The 19386-nt window shown below is 42.5% G+C and overlaps 1 protein-coding gene across 2 annotated transcripts in view; it reads left to right on the top strand.

Annotated features, from left to right (window-relative positions):
• Window positions 1-2336: 2336 nt before the first annotated feature.
• The window catches only part of nbc (sodium bicarbonate cotransporter), an 89412-nt gene continuing 72362 nt past the window's right edge, over window positions 2337-19386 (top strand). Inside the window, exons 1-2 of one of the 2 annotated variants that reach the window (XM_036976497.1) lie at window positions 2337-2802; window positions 18849-18922. In XM_036976497.1, the coding sequence (XP_036832392.1) occupies window positions 2783-2802; window positions 18849-18922 (94 nt within the window). In that variant the 5' untranslated portion in view covers window positions 2337-2782. 2 annotated transcript variants of the gene reach the window in all.

Below are 19386 nucleotides of genomic sequence, written 5' to 3'. Positions count from 1 at the left end.
AATGTGCCTATTCTGGTTTTGACACGTGCGCTCTAGCCAACAGCTCACAGACACAGTGCAGGTAGGCTATGCTGGTACAGTAGGCTAGTCTACATGATTAGATTATTATGGATAAAGAGCGAGAATATTTGTATTGGTCAAAGGCAGTCAAGCATCGATCATCATGTCACCAGAATAAGACCCTCTATATTTATGGTAAAGTTCATAACCGTGCACTTTCACCACCCTGTGAAGTTCATCATAATTTAATCTGTATCCTAATAAACTGCATGGTTTCCGGAGTTGTAGTAGGAGGACCACACACCATATCATCACGTGACACTAAGTTTACTTCCATATGATGGTTATTATATCATCTGCGTTTTCACAGCCATTTCGCACATAATTAATTTTTTCAGACACAAAAAGATTCCACCATGGAACACATTTTTTTTTTAATAAGGTATGACTTTACTCAAATAAAAACTTGATGGAAATGTGGTTATTGATGTGAATTAATCTTTTACTTCCTGTCCAGTTGCAGTACTGTCATCCTTTCACACATCCAAGCATTGCTCCACATTGTATCCACATCAAACACTTGCACTGACCTGAAGCACTAATTACACTCACATTAATATCATTATTCATGATGTGCTAACAGCTTGTTGTGTGCTTTTCATCAAGGTCAAAGAGTTTCTCAGTACTTTGTAAACATTAGCAGATCACCGTCACAGTTTGCCCTGGAGGGGAGCCAGTGAGATGTGGAACCTGTCAAACAAAGTGACACTGTATTTGATGATGTTTTGTAATTAATGATGTCAATGATTTTCAGGGGCGCAAGTTCACTGTGGACGGGAACAGGGGAATGTCCCCCCCCACATTCTGAAATTGCATTTTTGTCCCCCCCAGTCTTATCATTGGAATGTGATACAAAACGAGGCACGGGTGTGCTTTAGGACCATGCGGACGCCTCCGAGCAGTCCGGTAGGCTGTTGGAAGTGTTTATCTGACTGGATAAAAAATAAATTATAATAATTATGTCCCCCCCCCCCCACTTCTAAAACCAAAGTTGCGCCCCTGATCATTTGTATATATTATTTTTTAAAGCCTTTTAAATATATTGACCTGCATGGGTACTATAATGAGTTTGTATAGCTTGGTTTCACTTTCATGCCTTGTGTTTTTCAATATGAATGAGAAAGGGGGGAAAAAACATGTATTTCTTCATTGGTAGTCATTTGGGATGTTTTATGAACGGCAAAAAAAAATAGGCTACCATTATGAAGGACCATAGGGACGTTTTGTGGGATCCTTGAGGAAACACACCCAGTTGGTCCCTGCAAAGCCTACCTGAAGTGCATAGCATATGCCTAGAAGATGGAGCTATACTAACTTCCTGTTCTGGAGGGTCTTTGAGCTTTATAGGCTGAGCAAGGTGGCGCTGGCAGTGTTAAATTGCAAACCAATCTGTTATTACCAATTTACTTAGAAATTAGTTGATAATCAGACAGGCCGTGAATCTACACAATAAAAGAGTCTGTCAGGTGCAAATGTGTACCTGTATGATAGACCTATCATGGCCATGAAATATAGATGAACTTTGAGTGTAGGTGGTTTAGTGCAGTTATAGTTTATTTATTCGCATACAAAGATTTGCAGATGTCATCTCATGTGCTGCAAAATGCTTATGTTTCTAGCTCCAACAGTGTAGTAATATGGGGCGGCAGGTAGCCTAATGGTTGGAGTGTTGGACTAGTAACCGAAAGATCTGACAAGGTAAAAAAAATCTATCGTTCTGCCCCTGAACAAGGCAGTTAACCCACTGTTCCCAGACAGTCATTGAAAATGATAAACAAAGTTTATTTTTTATCTAGCAATGGAGCTATAGGACAGTCTCATTGTAATGGCTGGAACGGTATGACACATATGGAAACCAGCTCCTCCCACCAGCCTCCACTGATACAATAACAATACACATCATCCAAAAAGTAAAAAAATAAATAGCCATTTCTAATTCATAGTAGTGGATAAATGTATTCATCATATATATTAATCATTAGCCTATATTTATGAACCACAACAAAAAAAAAATGGGTAAAAAAATTGTAATTTGGTGATTTCACATTTGATAATTATCCCTTATCAATAGGCCTTGGAATGTTGACCCATAATTCATTTGTTTAGATGGTAAACATAGGCCTACGCATCAGTTTCACCTTTACTTTTTTTTCTTTGTACACCGTGCTGCTGAGAAATTCATTATTGGAAAGATGTGTGATAACTAGAAATCCAGCAGAGCCCAATATCTCTAACTTTTTGACCTCTACCTCCCACTTGTGGCGTGACGTTGAAAGAGGGATGGAACTTAAAAAAATGGAAAAAGACACGCCGCACTCAGAGCTTCTTCAGACACGCGCAGAGAAATACGAAAACGATCGCGAAACTTCGAATATTTACTTAGAATGGTGTGATAAAAGCTATCGCGGTATACATAATCTAAAAGTCCGTTTCTATATGTGTTGTCGAACCGATTAAATGTCATTGATTACTGCCAGATAGTTGTATACGCATTTTAATAACTTTTCTTTAAGAGTTTATTCTTTCTTTTCAAAGGCAGGAGAGAGTTGCTTAATGGAGTGAGACCAACGTTGCTAAATTGTTTCGTGTAATACAGTTTGTACGCATTGTTTTGAAACAAATCTCAACAAATTTCTTGCTTTCATTGAGCAAGGCGATTGGGACATCGGCTTCAGTCTTCTGGAGTCATCCCCGAGGAAAAGCTGGACAAAACTCCGGCAGAATGAGCACCGATAAAAACAAGTGAGTATGAACCAGTTTTTTTTGTGACAATTTCCTAAAGTTAATCTTTATTTTCCACTAGCCTATGTAGTGGTTTTGGTGGTGTCTGTTGGACTGGGCATGTTGCGCTTCAAATATTGTCCCGGTCAGAAGTGAGGTAATTTAATAGCATATCACGTTACTGCTGAGTAACGTTAGCAGATGTTCCTAATACTAGCTACTTGGATAGAGTTCATATTTCAACACACGCTAACCACGGCCATTATACTGGAATCTACGCGTAATTACGCAAAGCCATTTTGTCGCCAAAAGTGTTCCATCATGGAAAATCTTTATGGCATGGCATTGTTTACCTTTTGAGAAACCTTAAAAGCAGGGGGAAACTATGAAGTAATAAATTACAACCTTTCAAGGAAGGTGCCTTGTGGTAAAGCGAATTAGCCACGTTAACTATTTAGCACCCTACATTGATTAATTCTCAGTAGCTAACAGATCTTATACACAAATGAGGTCTGGATAAGCTGCCTGTTACCGCCGCTTCTCCAAGGCTGAGGCATAAGAGTGCACGATAATCTTCTTTTCCGAGAGCCTGTCACAATCAATTAGATTGTACGTGTCTAAATAAGACACTAGAGCCAAGTGTATCGCTCGTCAGGGTGAATACATACATGTCTGAATATTGACAACACCACAAAACGTTTAACTCTCCTTCGGTCTGTGTGGCCTCTCTTGAAAGTATAGCGGAAGAGGCAAAGCGAGAGCGTTTACTCTGCCCTAGCCCCTGCTGAGTCCCCAACAACCGGATGTTCCGGTTTTCAGGGGAAATAGAAAGGTATGTGACACGACTTCCGCTTTTGGACATTAACTTGGCGAGAGGGTGGCGCTCTATATTAACTCCTCCTCCACATTTACTGGATTGGTTGAACAGTACAGAAGATAACCTTAAAACAAAGTTTTTTTTTCTTGTCCTTAAGGTCTGTGTCATAGATCTAGTTTCAGGCATTTCTTTTACGTTTGCTACGTTCGGTTGACAACATCTGTCCACGAAAATAAGACTACAAAGTGAGATTTTGTTGTATGAGGGTCAATGAGTGAATTTGTAAAACAAAAAATGTAATTGCTAATTTGTTAAGTGAGGTTTACTTGATCGAATAGAAGTTTCGTAATGTTTATGTTATGAATGCACTGATATGTGGAAGAACGTGGCATTTCGGCAACTTCGGGAAAAAACGACTTTATATAGACGTTATCCGTTGTTCACATGAATATCTGCCCTCTCATTGGCTAGAATGGTCCCACCTGATCTCGCCTCTTCCTGCCTTACTTCCATCTTCAAGGACATGTCTTTCCGTTGTTAGAGCAGACACTCAACTTTCTTGTTAATGTAATAGATAATCTATGGTATAGCCAACCAACATCGCTTGCCTCTCAGGAACATGCACCCTGGTGGAAAGTTTTGTATGGGTTGTATAGGTTTCTAAACTACACACTCTTTCTCCTTAGATCTAAACCTCCAGATTACATTATACTCTTTGTTTTTTTGTACATTATATGTAATCCATTCATGCTGTAGATTTATTCTGGTAAATATGTCTGAAGCAGAAACTGGGTGGTGGAAAAAAGATCATCTGGTCACATGCAATGAAAAATAGAGCAGAGAGAACCTTTGAGATCTATTTCCATTTGTGATCTCCTTGTGAATAATTTCCATACTCATTCAATGTACATTTATTGCTTCATAGTTTGACAAGGAACCACATTGTAAAATACCTTTACTAAAAAAATCTGTTATTTATATTTTGTTTCCTCAGTGACTAACCCACTAATCGGATTATGTTTGACAGGGAAATCATTCTTATCTGTCATGATGTCATCTTTATTTTTTAAATTTTAACTTTATTTTACTAGGCAGGTCAGTTAAGAACAACAAATTCTTAGTTATGTTGGCCAGGTCGTAATTGTAAAGGAGAACTTGTTCTCAACTTGCCTACCTGGTTAAATAAAGGTTAAATAAAAATAAATAAAAATGTACAATGACGGCCTACCCCGGACGACAGTGGGCACCGCCTATTGGACTACCAATCACGGCCGGTTGTGATACAGCCTGGAATCGAACCGAGGTCTGTAGTGGCGCCTCTAGCACTGAGATGCAGTGCCTTAGACTGCTGCGCCACTTGGGAGCCCCCATCTACTTACTGTCTGGATTTTTCAGTGCGTTGTTTCCTGTTGTCTTTACTTTAGAGAGCGGATACAGGAAACCAGTGACAGACGCTTCAGGCTGATTAGGTGCTATGCGGGTTAGATTTTGTAACCTAAATCAAATTTTATTTGTCACGTGCTTCATAAACAACAGATGTAGACTAACAGTGAAATGCTTACTTACAGGGTCGTTTTCCAACAATGCAGAGTTTAAAGATAAAAAATAATGGAAATAGACACGGGAATAAATACACAGTGAATAACAATAACGAGTAAAATAAAGCATGGCTATATAGAGGGACTACCAGTACTGGGCCGATGTGCAGGGGAACCAGGTAATAGAGGAAGACGAGGAAGCTATGTACATGAACAGTGCATTCAGAAAGTATTCATACCCGTTAACTTATTCCACATTCTGTTGGGTTACAACCTGAATTCAAAATGGATTAAATATATTTTTTTCTCTGATCCATCTACACCCCATAATAACAAAGTGAAAACAAGACATTTTAGCAAATTTATTGAAAATCAAATACAGAAATATATAATTTACACAATTATTCACACCCCTGAGTCAATCAATACATGTTAGAATTACTAGAATTAATTTAGAATTAATTAGTCTTTCTGGGTAAGTCTCTAAGAGCTTTGCACACCTGGATTGAACGATATTTGTACATTATTATTTTACAAATTCTTCAAGCTCTGTCAAGTTGGTTGTTTATCATTGCTAGACAGCCATTTTCAAGTCTTGCCATAGATTTTCAAGCTGATTTAAGTCAAAACTGTAACTAGGCCAATCTGTATCATTCAACGTCGGCTTGGTAAGCAACTCCAGTGTATATTTGGCCTTGTGTTTTAGGTTATTGTCCTGCTGAAAGGTGAATTTGTCTCCCAGTGACTATTTCAAAGCAGACAGAACCAGCTTTTCCTCTAGGATTTTGCCTGTGCTCACCTCTATTCCGTTTGACTGGATGTATTCATAACTTCACCACTCTCAAGGGATATTCAGCATCTGCTTTTTATTTTATTTTGACCCATCTACCAATAGATGCTTTTCTTTGTGAGGCATTGGAAACCCTCCCTGGTCTTTTGGGTTGAATCTGTGTTTGAAATTCACTGCTTGATTGAGGGACCTTACAATTATCTGTATATGTGGGGTACAGCGATTAACATGATATTTGAATAATTAACTAAACACTATTATTGCACACAGAATAAGTCCATGCAACTTATGTGACTTGTTTAGCACATTTTTACACCTGAACTTATTTAGGCTTGCTATAACAAAGGGGTTGAGTGTTTATTGACTCAAGACATTTCAGCTTTTCATAAAAAAAAAAATAAAAAAAATACTTTATTCCACTTTGACATTATGGTATTGTGTGTAGGCCAGTGAATTCAGGCTGTAACACAACAATTCAAGGGGTGTGAGTACTTTCTGAAGGCACTGTAGGTAGGGGTGACTAGGCAACGGGATAGATAAGACAGTAGCAGCAGTGTATGTGGTGAGAGTGAAAGTGTTTGTGTGGCATCATTATGCATGTGTGCTTATGTTATGTGTGGGTGGGTGTTGGTGTGAGTGTTTGGGTAGAGTTCAGTGTGTGTTCTGTGTGTGTGTAGTTGCTGCGACAGAGTTAGTGCAAGAAAAGGGCAATGCAGGTAGTCCGGGTTTCCATTTGACTAGTTATTTAGCACTATTGTTTAGCAGTCTTTTGTCTTGGGGGTAGAAGATATACAGGGTCCTGTTAGTTCCAGACCTGGCCTTCCGGTACGACTTGGCGTTCCGGTACCAATTGTCGTGCGGAAGCAGAGAGAACAGTCTATGGCTTGGGTGGCTGGAGTCTTTGACAATTTTTTGTGCCTTCCTCTGACACCGCCAGGTATAGCGTTCCTGGATGGCAGGGAGCTCGGCCCCAGATCTACTGCTTCAATGTGCACTATTTCTACACTTTTTTTACATTTAGTTTTTGGTCTTCGGTTTCGGTATTTTTGGTGATGGAAAATATATATCATAGCGGTTTAGATGGCACAACGATTCTCTCCAATATACTTCCTTGTTTTGTCACAAACTGAAATTCAAATCAAAGTTTATTTGTCACGTGCGCCGAATACAACAGGTGTAGTAGACTTACTGTAGGTGTAGAATACAACAGGTGTAGTAGACTTACTGTAGGTGTAGAATACAACAGGTGTAGTAGACTTACTGTAGGTGTAGAATACAACAGGTGTAGTATGCTTACTTACCGGCCCTACCCAATAGTGCAAAAAAGGTATTAGGTGAACAATAAGTAAGTAAAGAAATAAAACAACAGTAAGAATACGGGCTATATACAGTAGCGAGGCTATATACAGACACCTGTTAGTCAGGCTGATTGAGGTAGTATGTACATGTAGATATGGTTAAAGTGACTATGCATATACGATAAACAGAGAGTAGCAGCAGCATAAAAGAGGGGTTGGGGGGGGGGGCACACAATGCAAATAGTCCGGGTAGACATTTGGTTACCTGTTCAGGAGTTTTATGGCTTGGGGGTAAAAACTGTTGAGAAGCCTCTTTGTCCTAGACTTGGCACTTCGGTACTGCTTGCCATGCGGTAGTAGAGAGAACAGTCTATGACTGGGGTGGCTGGGGTCTTTGTCAATTTATAGTGCGACCTATTTGAATTTTAGCAAATGGCAGAGCGATTTCTGCATAGTGCACCCTTAAAAGTGCACAGCGACTAGGAAAGATAGTCTTTGTACAATCCTTTAGAGCTGTTAGTAAATTTCCCAAATATATTTTTCCAAGCACACTGCAAAAGCAACCATGTGAGAGAGCTAGGGAAGCCAGGGTGCAGGCAATCAAGGTCCTCAACCTGCTCTTCCCCCTGAGCCACTGATGTGGGCCTTGACTAACATGCTGACCAGACTGCCCACGGTGTGTGCGCAAGTTTTGCAAATAAACTACAGTTCAAAAGTTTGGGGTCACTTAGAAATGTCCTTGTTTTTGAAAGAAAAGCAAACATTTTTGTCCATTAAAATAACATAAATTTGATCAGAAATACAGTGTAGACATTGTTAATGTGTAAATGACTATTGTAGCTGGAAACTAATCCCTTGGATTGGAACCGATGCTATGGTCAGATGACATGGAAATAGCCACGCACAACAGTGGTGGTACTAGGACATTTTAGCCAAAAACCTGGTTGCCTCTGCCAGGAGACTGAAACTTGGCCTCAAGTGGATCTTCCAGCAAGACACTAACCCCAAGCACACATCAAAATCCAGAAAGAAATGATTAATTGACCACAAAATAAATTTTTTACAATGGCCATCTCAGTCTCCGGACTTGAACCCCATTTAAAACCTGTGGTTTGAATTGAAGAGGGCAGTCCATAAGTGCGGACAAAGGTTATCAAGGATCTGGAAAGATTCTGTATGGAGGAATGGTCTAAGACCCTCCCAATGTGTTCTCCAATCTCATAAAACATTTTAGAAAAGACTCCGTGCTGTTAACCTCACAAAGGGAGTCAAAATTATTGCTATCCCTATCTTTCTGAAAATGTTTTTATTACTTGTTATACAATTGCTCAGAGAAAGAGATTTTGTTTTAGTTTAAAATCATTTCCCCAAAAAATTGCGCATTCGATATAGCTCAGTATTTATATGATTTATTTTGTACAGTATTTTATACAGTATCTTCATCGTGGTTGCCAGTAATTTTAGAGGTGAATGTATATAGTATAGAATGTGTGTGTCAGACAAGGTGAGAGTCAACCCATGTGGCGGCTTTACAAAAAAATATGTTATTGTGAGGGGTGAGGATGTTTTTCATTCATGTTAAAAAAGGGGTAAAGGCTCCCACGCTGAGGTCTGTCCAATGCTGGTCCGACCAAGCTGACTCCAAACTCCAAGACTGCTTCCATCACGTGGACTGGGAGATGTTTCGTATTGCGTCAGATAACAACATTGACGAATACGCTGATTCGGTGTGCGAGTTCATTAGAACGTGCGTTGAAGATGTCGTTCCCATAGCAACAATTAAAACATTCCCTAACCAGAAACCGTGGATTGATGGCAGCATTCGTGTGAAACTGAAAGCGCGAACCACTGCTTTTAATCAGGGCAAGGTGTCTGGTAACATGACCGAATACAAACAGTGCAGCTATTCCCTCCGCAAGGCTATCAAACAAGCTAAGCGCCAGTACAGAGACAAAGTAGAATCTCAATTCAACGGCTCAGACACAAGAGGCATGTGGCAGGGTCTACAGTCAATCACGGACTACAGGAAGAAATCCAGCCCAGTCACGGACCAGGATGTCTTGCTCCCAGGCAGACTAAATAACTTTTTTGCCCGCTTTGAGGACAATACAGTGCCACTGACACGGCCTGCAACGAAAACATGCGGTCTCTCCTTCACTGCAGCCAAGGTGAGTAAGACATTTAAACGTGTTAACCCTCGCAAGGCTGCAGGCCCAGACGGCATCCCCAGCCGCGCCCTCAGAGCATGCGCAGACCAGCTGGCCGGTGTGTTTACGGACATATTCAATCAATCCCTATACCAGTCTGCTGTTCCCACATGCTTCAAGAGGGCCACCATTGTTCCTGTTCCCAAGAAAGCTAAGGTAACTGAGCTAAACGACTACCGCCCCGTAGCACTCACATCCGTCATCATGAAGTGCTTTGAGAGACTAGTCAAGGACCATATCACCTCCACCCTACCTGACACCCTAGACCCACTCCAATTTGCTTACCGCCCAAATAGGTCCACAGACGATGCAATCTCAACCACACTGCACACTGCCCTAACCCATCTGGACAAGAGGAATACCTATGTGAGAATGCTGTTCATCGACTACAGCTCGGCATTCAACACCATAGTACCCTTCAAGCTCGTCATCAAGCTCGAGACCCTGGGTCTCGACCCCGCCCTGTGCAACTGGGTACTGGACTTCCTGACGGGCCGCCCCCAGGTGGTGAGGGTAGGCAACAACATCTCCTCCCCGCTGATCCTCAACACTGGGGCCCCACAAGGGTGCGTTCTGAGCCCTCTCCTGTACTCCCTGTTCACCCACGACTGCGTGGCCACGCACGCCTCCAACTCAATCATCAAGTTTGCGGACGACACAACAGTGGTAGGCTTGATTACCAACAACGACGAGACGGCCTACAGGGAGGAGGTGAGGGCCCTCGGAGTGTGGTGTCAGGAAAATAACCTCACACTCAACGTCAACAAAACTAAGGAGATGATTGTTGACTTCAGGAAACAGCAGAGGGAACATCCCCCTATCCACATCGATGGAACAGTAGTGGAGAGGGTAGCAAGTTTTAAGTTCCTCGGCATACACATCACAGACAAACTGAATTGGTCCACTCACACAGACAGCATCGTGAAGAAGGCGCAGCAGCGCCTCTTCAACCTCAGGAGGCTGAAGAAATTCGGCTTGTCACCAAAAGCACTCACAAACTTCTACAGATGCACAATCGAGAGCATCCTGGCGGGCTGTATCACCGCCTGGTACGGCAACTGCTCCGCCCTCAACCGTAAGGCTCTCCAGAGGGTAGTGAGGTCTGCACAACGCATCACCGGGGGCAAACTACCTGCCCTCCAGGACACCTACACCACCCGATGTCACAGGAAGGCCATAAAGATCATCAAGGACATCAACCACCCGAGCCACTGCCTGTTCACCCCGCTATCATCCAGAAGGCGAGGTCAGTACAGGTGGATCAAAGCTGGGACCGAGAGACTGAAAAACAGCTTCTATCTCAAGGCCATCAGACTGTTAAACAGCCACCACTAACATTGAGTGGCTGCTGCCAACACACTGACACTTTAATAATGGGAATTGATGGGAAATGATGTAAATATATCACTAGCCACTTTAAACAATGCTACCTTATATAATGTTACTTACCCTACATTATTCATCTCATATGCATACGTATATACTGTACTCTATATCATCGACTGTATTCTTATGTAATACATGTATCACTAGCCACTTTAACTATGCCACTTTGTTTACATACTCATCTCATATGTATATACTGTACTCGATACCATCTACTGTATCTTGCCTATGCTGCTCTGTACCATCACTCATTCATATATCCTTATGTACATATTCTTTATCCCCTTACACTGTGTACAAGACAGTAGTTTTGGAATTGTTAGTTAGATTACTTGTTATTACTGCATTGTCGGAACTAGAAGCACAAGCATTTCGCTACACTCGCATTAACATCTGCTAACCATGTGTATGTGACAAATAAAATTTGATGATGATTTGATTTGTTTTTAACCGAGGTGGGAATGCTGAACATTCCACATCTCTCGCCCACCACTGGTGTGGGTATACTGTACATCTAGCCCTGCACCCCTTGGTGTGTGTACGTCCATCCCTGTGCTGTGTTCCCCATAAGGCCCACCTTGTTAGAAACCTCATCACAGGCTGATTATGTGGCTCCTGTCCTGGGGGTATATGGGGCCCCTGGTGTGGTAGGAGCTCTAGTCCCATGACCCCGTCCATCCCCAGCATCGAGCCTGCTGCAACATGACTCTTCTCTCTCGGTTCTCCCCCTCCCCCTCTTAGGGCCTTCATTCTAGCCTTGCCACATCACTCTGTTACTTGAACCGGCTGCATCCCCTCCCCTCCCTGCCTCACCCCTTCACACCCTCTGTGTGCAGAAGAAGAAGACTATCATGGCGAATGCTAAACTAAATGCTACTTGAAGGCTATGTACAGTAAATGCTACATGATTGGATCCGTTAAAGATTTTGTACCTGTCTAGAGGATCATATCTGGTACAAATCAGTCCCAAAGTTCTAGACCTCAGCTGAATCTGGTACTGAATGGTGTGGCTTTTGAACAAGTTGAGGAGACTAAATTACTTGGCCTTACCTTAGATTGTAAACTGTCATGGTCAAAACATATAGATTCAATGGTTGTAAAGATGGGGACAGGTCTGTCCGTAATAAAGAGATGCTCTGCTTTTTTGACACCACATTCCAAAAAGCAAGTCCTGCAGGCTCTAGTTTTGTCTTAATTATTGTCCGGTTGAGTGCTGCAAGGAAAGACCTAGTTAAGCTGCAGCTGGCCCAAAACAGAGCGGGACATCTAGCGTTTCATTGTAGTCAGAGGGCTGATATAAATACTATTCATGCCAGTCTCTCTTGGCTAAGAGTTGAGGAGAGGCTGACTTCATCACTTCTTCTTTCATACGAAACATTGTGTTAAATTCCAAATTGTTTGCATAGTCAACTTACACACAGCTCTGACACACCAAACCCCATCAAACATGCCACCAGGGGTCTTTTCACAGTCCCCAAATCCAGAACACATTCAAGAAAGCGTACAGTATAATATAAAGCCATTATTGCATGGAACTTCCTTCCATCTCATGTTGCTCAAATTAACAGCAAACCTGGTTCCAAAAAACAGATAAAGCAACACCCCACGGCACAACGCTTCTCCCCTATTTGACCTAGATAGTTTGTGTATGTATTGATATGTAGGCTACATGTGCTTTTTTAAAGTTGATGTACAGTGCATGTATTCAGACCCCTTTCCCACATTTTGTTACGTTACAGCCTTATTTGAAAATGGTTTAAAAAATAAAATGGGTGTTGCACAACGATTTTAAATCAATAAGTTATAGTTTAGTCAAATAATTCTATATTTGGGCTTGAAGTGACATCCGAAGTGTCCACTTCGTGCAAATCAGTGTCAATGTGGTGTCTTTTCCTATGATATGACATACAAATGATTTTCAGGGGGTGCAGGGGTTTTTGCACCTCCCACTTTTTTAAAACCAGGAACATTTCATAATTTTTCTATTTTAACGTATTTTTTAGCTAGTCTGTATCTTTCAATAGTTATCCATATTACCAGTGCTTCATCCTATAATTCCTAACTATTTCTATGGTGGATTCGCAGCTGCAATTTATTGAAAGATGACAAAACTTTGTAGATAACAATAATGGTGAAGTCAAAGAGACCAGTGGTTTCCATCTGTGGCAAAGTTTTCACTAAATCAATACTTATGACAAATCCAGCTCCAGAACCAGCCATAGAGCCAGCTGGCAATTTTTTTTGATTACGGTGTAGTAAAATGCAACAACTGATAACATTTAGCTTGATGAGGTTAGCATGCTAGCTAGCTATACTGACAGCAGGTTGTTGATGTTTAAGAATGGAAATTCCGACACCCAATTTGTGACAATCTACAAGTAGCCTTTGTCATTCTTTGTCGGTGGAACCTAAACGTGCATTTCCTCTCAAGGACAGGAAATGAAGTTGAAATAGTGGCAGCAACTTCCTTTTTAAGCTTTTATAAGAGGATGGAAGTAAGCAACTATAACTTCATTCACTCTTGGACCATTATTGCTTGATTTAACATACAACTTACAAATGTTTAAATGTGGCTTTCTGACACTGAGAGAGGGTTCTCAGAAACCCTCTCAAACCACCAACCAGATCTTCCTCATCTTTTTAGTTAATGTGAATAGGAATGACCCCTGACCATGTACATTCCAAGGCTCTCTCACTCTCCCTCTGCGCCTGCAGCTGTCCGAACAGACATTTCCCTAAGTCCTTAAACGGAGCCCCAGAGCCTCAGAGGAAGAGCTGACTTCGTCACATCGCCAATGACACCTCAGGGACTCTTGAGAGATTGACTGGTTGAATGACTGACTGACTGGCTGGATGACTGACTGAAGCTATAGCCGGCTCTCTGACAACTATAAGATGACTCTCTATAGCTGTTTGCCTGGAAGGCATGTAGTAACCTGGAGGGACTGGCTGAACCCATGGCATGCTCTCTGTGTGACAGAGATGACGCTCTGTAACTGTTCTTACCAGGAAGGCACATACTGTCCTGGAGAGACTGAAGAAGAAACAGGACAAGGAGAATGGTGGGAGATGAAGATGGAGTACAGTACAACCCCTCCATTTCACTCCCTACTATACTTCACAATGAAACTCAAGACTGCTTTGATGCTGCTCAACACTCAACTCTTGAAACTAAACCATTCCTCTATTCTTTCTTCCATTCTTTCCTTCAAGACTGAAAAACCAAAGGAGAGTCAGAGTCCAATATTTGGCCGCGCTTGGCAGGATGGCACAACGTCAGGCCCCCAGGCTACTCCTCTCCCCTGTGTGTTTGATGTTGGGGCTTTGCTTTAATGTTATGGTTATGCTCTGGCCCCAATCATATCTCAAGGCCAGATAATGTGATAAGGCTGTCCCTCCGCTGGGGAAATGAAGATGAGATGCTAGTTGGTGCTATCTGTCTCAGGAACAAGTTGTATCCTTCCTGTTGTTGCTTATTTAGTGGTTTGTGTAACAAGAGGCAACCCCCCACAAACTGTATAGCAGCATTATTCTGGCCCGGGGTGGGGCAGTGTAAAAGCAGAAAGTAAATATTCCCTAGCCTACCTTGCCGTCCAAGGTACTCAAATTAAGGAACAAACTGGATATTCCTGGTGGATATTGGAAGTTTAGTTTTAAATACCACATCTTTATCTGCAAAAAAAAACTAATTTGAACATGTCTACAGGACTATATTGGATTATTATTGATAAGTTAAAGTACATTTTCTATTGAAAAAAATCTGAGGAAAATGAGAAGGAGGGATGATGGTCACAGTTATGACCTCATCCTGTTAATGATCTGTGTTGAAAGCTGGAGGGAAGGGAAAGGGGGATACCTAGTCAGACTGGCTGCATTCAACCGAACTGTGTCTTCTGCATTTAACCCAATCCCCTCTGAATCAGAGAGGTGCTTGTTGTTGGGGGTTAACTGCCTTGCTCAAGGGCAGAACAGCATATTTTTCTTAGAGATGGAGGGATGATAAGAAGAGGAACAGCAAGATGGAGAGAGAGAGAAAATAAGAAGGGGGTAGAAAGAGGAAAAATGAGCAAACTGTCTTTGTGTTCTGGTTAACCTAAGCCTACGGGTTAATATTTTACTCTTTCTCCTTCTTGCTCCTCTCCCGGTGCTGTTGGTTCTGACTGAGACTGGCTCTCCATGGGTCTAAACAGCTGGTCTTGAAACTAAAGTCAGCTATGGGCCACGTTCCTATAGGCCTCCCTGCTCCATGAAGAACCAGCTGGCTGAGGGATCAGGGTAGAGCTGTAGGCCATGTAGCCCCACAAAGTGATCCAACGCTTGGACAGGGAACTAAACATGAGCTCTGAGCTTCCTTATACACCAGGAACTTACCTGTCCTGCAGAAGGCTTTTGGCACAAACTGTTTTGTTCTCTCCGTTCTGACTGGCAGGTGTATTATCATTGTCAGGCGTATGGCTTTAGGCAAAATACACAAGTAGGCCTATATATCAGTATGCACAAATAGGAACCATATTACCATGGACACCGATAAATACCTGCAGGACATGCATGCATGCACATGCTTTAATGGTGTAACATTGTGTAACGAGTGTGTAGAAATCCTGCTCTGAAGAAATCCCGCAAATAATTAATTTCCAGCCCGGGACATCGGGCAGGTATAAGCACAGCCACACACGCTCTCATAGACATCATGCTGTGTTTGGTCAGTCATGGGAATGTGAAAGAGTATCTGACCAATGCAATGGAGTTGCAGAACTTAGTTCTATTATGTTCTATTAAGTCAGGTTCTGTGCCTTCCGATGAAAAGGATGGGCAATAAAAACTGAATGGAGTGAATAACAGAAACTGAACTGATTTGATGTTGTCCTTCTCCATTGTAGTAGGATACTCTGCCCTCTCCTATTGTGATTGCACAATAACCGTTTGACAGGTCTGAAATAAAGAAAATAATTAGTGTTTGTCTGTCAGGACGATGCACCACTGTGTGGGGTTGTGTTTATTTGTCACGTGCACCGAAAACAACAGATGTAGACCTTACAGTGAAATTCTTACTTACAGGCTTTAACCAATAGTGAGAAAAAAAGGTGTGTGTGTGTGTGTGTGTGTGTGTGTAAGTAAATAAATAAAATGACAGTAAAAAGACATTTGAAAATAAAAGTAGTGAGGCTATATACAGACACCGGTTAGTCAGGCTTATTGAGGTAGTATGTACATGTAGGTATGGTTAAAGTGACTATGCATATATGATGGACAGAGAGTAGCAGTAGCGTAAAAGAGGGGCGGGTGGTGGGACACAATGCAGATAGCCCGGTTAGCCAATGTGCGGGAGCACTGGTTGGTCGGGCCAATTTAGGTAGTATGTACATGAACGTATAGTTAATGACTATGCATAGAAGATAAACAGAGAGTAGCAGCAGTGTAAAAGAGGGGTTGGGGGGGCACAATGCAAATAGTCAGGGTAACCATTTGGTTACCTCTTCAGGAATCTTATGGCTTGGGGGTAAAAACTGTTGAGAAGCCTTTTTGTCCTAGACTTGGCACTCCGGTACCGCTTGCCATGCAGTAGTAGAGAGAACAGTCTATGACAGGGGTGGGCCTTCCTCTGGCACTGCCTGGTGTAGAGGTCCTGGATGGCAGGCAGCTTTGCCCCAGTCATGTACTGGACCGTATGCACTACCCTCTGAAGTGCCTTGCGGTCGGAGGTCGAACAATTGCCGTACAAGGCAGTGGTGCAACTGGTCAGGAAGCTCTCGATGTTGCAGCTGTAGAACCTTTTGAGGATCTCAGGACCCATGCCAAATCTTTTTAGTTTCCTGAGGGGGAATAGGCTTTGTTGTGCCCTCTTCAAGACTGTCTTGGTGTGTTTGGACCATTCTAGTTTGTTGTTGATGTGGACACCAAGGAACTTGAAGCTCTCAACCTGCTCCACTACAGCCCCGTTGATGAGAATGGGGGCTTGCTCGGCGCTCCTTTTCCTGTAGTCCACAATCATCTCCTTAGTCTTGGTTACGTTGAGGGATAGGTTGTTATTCTGGCACCACCCGGCCAGGTCTGACCTCCCTATAGGCTGTCTCATCGTTGTCGGTGATCAGGCCTACCACTGTTGTGTTGTCTGCAAACTTAAGCAGGTTAGTAGAAGTGGAGGAGGTTACCTGTAGGAGGAGGACTTTTCCATTGTTGCCTTAGAAAGAGTACATGAGCATAAAATAACTCTCTTTTGAAATCTTCTACATGGAATCTAATGAGTGTTTATAACCTTCGCTTGATAATCAATCTGTTCATGTTCTTCTTTTCTCTGCATGTATCTGGATATAGACGGTAGGTGGTGTGCATAATATACTTTTTTTCAACAGGGCTCATAACAGATCAAAATAAACATGGTGCCCTTGATCTAGTAACTAGGCTCTTATTGCAGGTAACTGTAGTAGAGAGGCTTCCCGTGTGTGTGTGTGTTTGTATTTGTGTGCTCAGAGAAGGTTTCACTCCTAAGTAAAGCTAGGCTAATCCTGACAGCCTGGGCAGATCATTGTAAGAAGCCCACGTGACTCACAAATAAGGACTAAGGTGATAGAGTGAGAGATAGACGCAGCAAGTGTGAGCCAGATGGAGGACTAAGGCTTTGTGTGTGTGTGTGTCACCCTCATAACAATAGGGGATTTGGGCTGAAACGACGTCCCTGGTGTGATGACACACACATCCTGTTCAGAATGCTTCAGCCTCTGTATTAATCCAATCATGTAGCTCAGTGTTTCCCAACCCGGTCCTCGAGACACCCTGACCCAGCCATTCCACATATCTGACCTATTCCAGTACAAGCACACCTGATTCAAATGTGGTAACTAATCAGCACTAATCAGCAAGCCCTTGATTAGTTGAATCAGGTGTGCTCGTGTTAGAATTAAACAAATATGTGGACTGGCTGCTGGTGGTCCTGAGGACATGTTTTGGAATTAATTAATGTTGACAGTGGTATATTCCCCTGTTTTACTTATGTTCTAGGTATAGTATCTTGTTCTACCTGTGTCCTAGGTATATTCCCCCGTTCTACTAGTGTCCTAGGTATATTCCCCCGTTCTACTAGTGTTCTAGGTATAGTCCCCCGTTCTACTAGTGCTCTAGGTATATTCCCCCGTTCTACTAGTGTTCTAGGTATAGTCCCCTGTTCTACTAGTGTCCTAGGTATATTCCCCCGTTCTACTAGTGTCCTAGGTATATTCCCCCGTTCTACTAGTGTTCTAGGTATAGTCCCCTGTTCTACTAGTGTTCTAGGTATAGTCCCCCGTTCTACTAGTGTCCTAGGTATGTTCCCCCGTTCTACTGGTGTCCTAGGTATATTCCCCTGTTCTACTAGTGTCCTAGGTATATTCCCCCGTTCTACTGGTGTCCTAGGTATATTCCCCTGTTCTACTAGTGTCCTAGGTATATTCCCCTGTTCTACTAGTGTCCTAGGTATATTCCGCCGTTCTACTAGTGTCCTAGGGATATTCCCCCGTTCTACTAGTGTTCTAGGTATATTACCCCGTTCTACTAGTGTCCTAGGTATAGTCCCCCGTTCTACTAGTGTCCTAGGGATATTCCCCCGTTCTACTAGTGTCCTGGCTATATTCCCCCGTTCTACTAGTGTTCTAGGTATATTCCCCTGTTCTACTAGTGTTCTAGCTATATTCCCCCGTTCTACTAGTGTCCTAGGTATATTCCCCTGTTCTACTTGTGTTCTAGGTATATTCCCCTGTTCTACTAGTGTCCTAGGTATATTCCCCTGTTCTACTAGTGTCCTAGCTATATTCCCCTGTTCTACTAGTGTCCTAGCTATATTCCCCTGTTCTACTAGTGTCCTAGGTATATTCCCCTGTTCTACTAGTGTCCTAGCTATATTCCCCTGTTCTACTAGTGTCCTAGCTATATTCCCCTGTTCCACTAGTGTTCAAGGTATATTCCCCTGTTCCACTAGTGTCCTAGGTATATTCCCCTGTTCTACTAGTGTTCTAGGTATATTCCCCCGTTCTCACAGTGTTCCTGTTGTTCCTGCAGGGTGGAGGATGAGGCAGTGCTGGACAGAGGGGCATGCTTTGTCAAGCATGTCTGTGATGAGGAGGAGGTGGAAGGTAAGAGCACTGAGCTTCTGTGACATCCATGATGGCTGCTGTATTAATGATTGGCTAACAATGTTATTCAATAATGTCTCCTCTCATTTCTCTCAAGCACCAACTCCATGGAGTCAACCTATTTCCTTTCTCCTCTCTGTCTTCCATCCCTTGATGTTTCGCCACCTCACTCCAGGGCCGGCTCCGGGCATAAGCGACATAAGCAATCGCTTAGGGCCCCTGGCCACTAGACCCCCCCCCCCCAGTCAGGGTCTCAACTTACTGTTTGAGAGTTAGAATAGGGGAATATGCAAGTTCGACATTTGGTTGTGCATCAGCAGTTTCTCTTATGTCAACCACTGACATTCACGCAATTAGCTTTGTCAGCTAACATTTTTTAGACTGGGAAATTAGTCTAGCCAGCTAACAATTTTTAGATTGGTAAATTAGTCTAGCCAGCTATCTAAACTTTCAGTAATCATGGC

The sequence above is a fragment of the Oncorhynchus mykiss genome, chromosome 5 (assembly GCF_013265735.2).
Source record: "Oncorhynchus mykiss isolate Arlee chromosome 5, USDA_OmykA_1.1, whole genome shotgun sequence".
NCBI lineage: Eukaryota > Metazoa > Chordata > Actinopteri > Salmoniformes > Salmonidae > Oncorhynchus > Oncorhynchus mykiss.
Note: the sequence above shows the minus strand (reverse complement) of the source record. Positions and strands in the feature narration are given on the sequence as shown.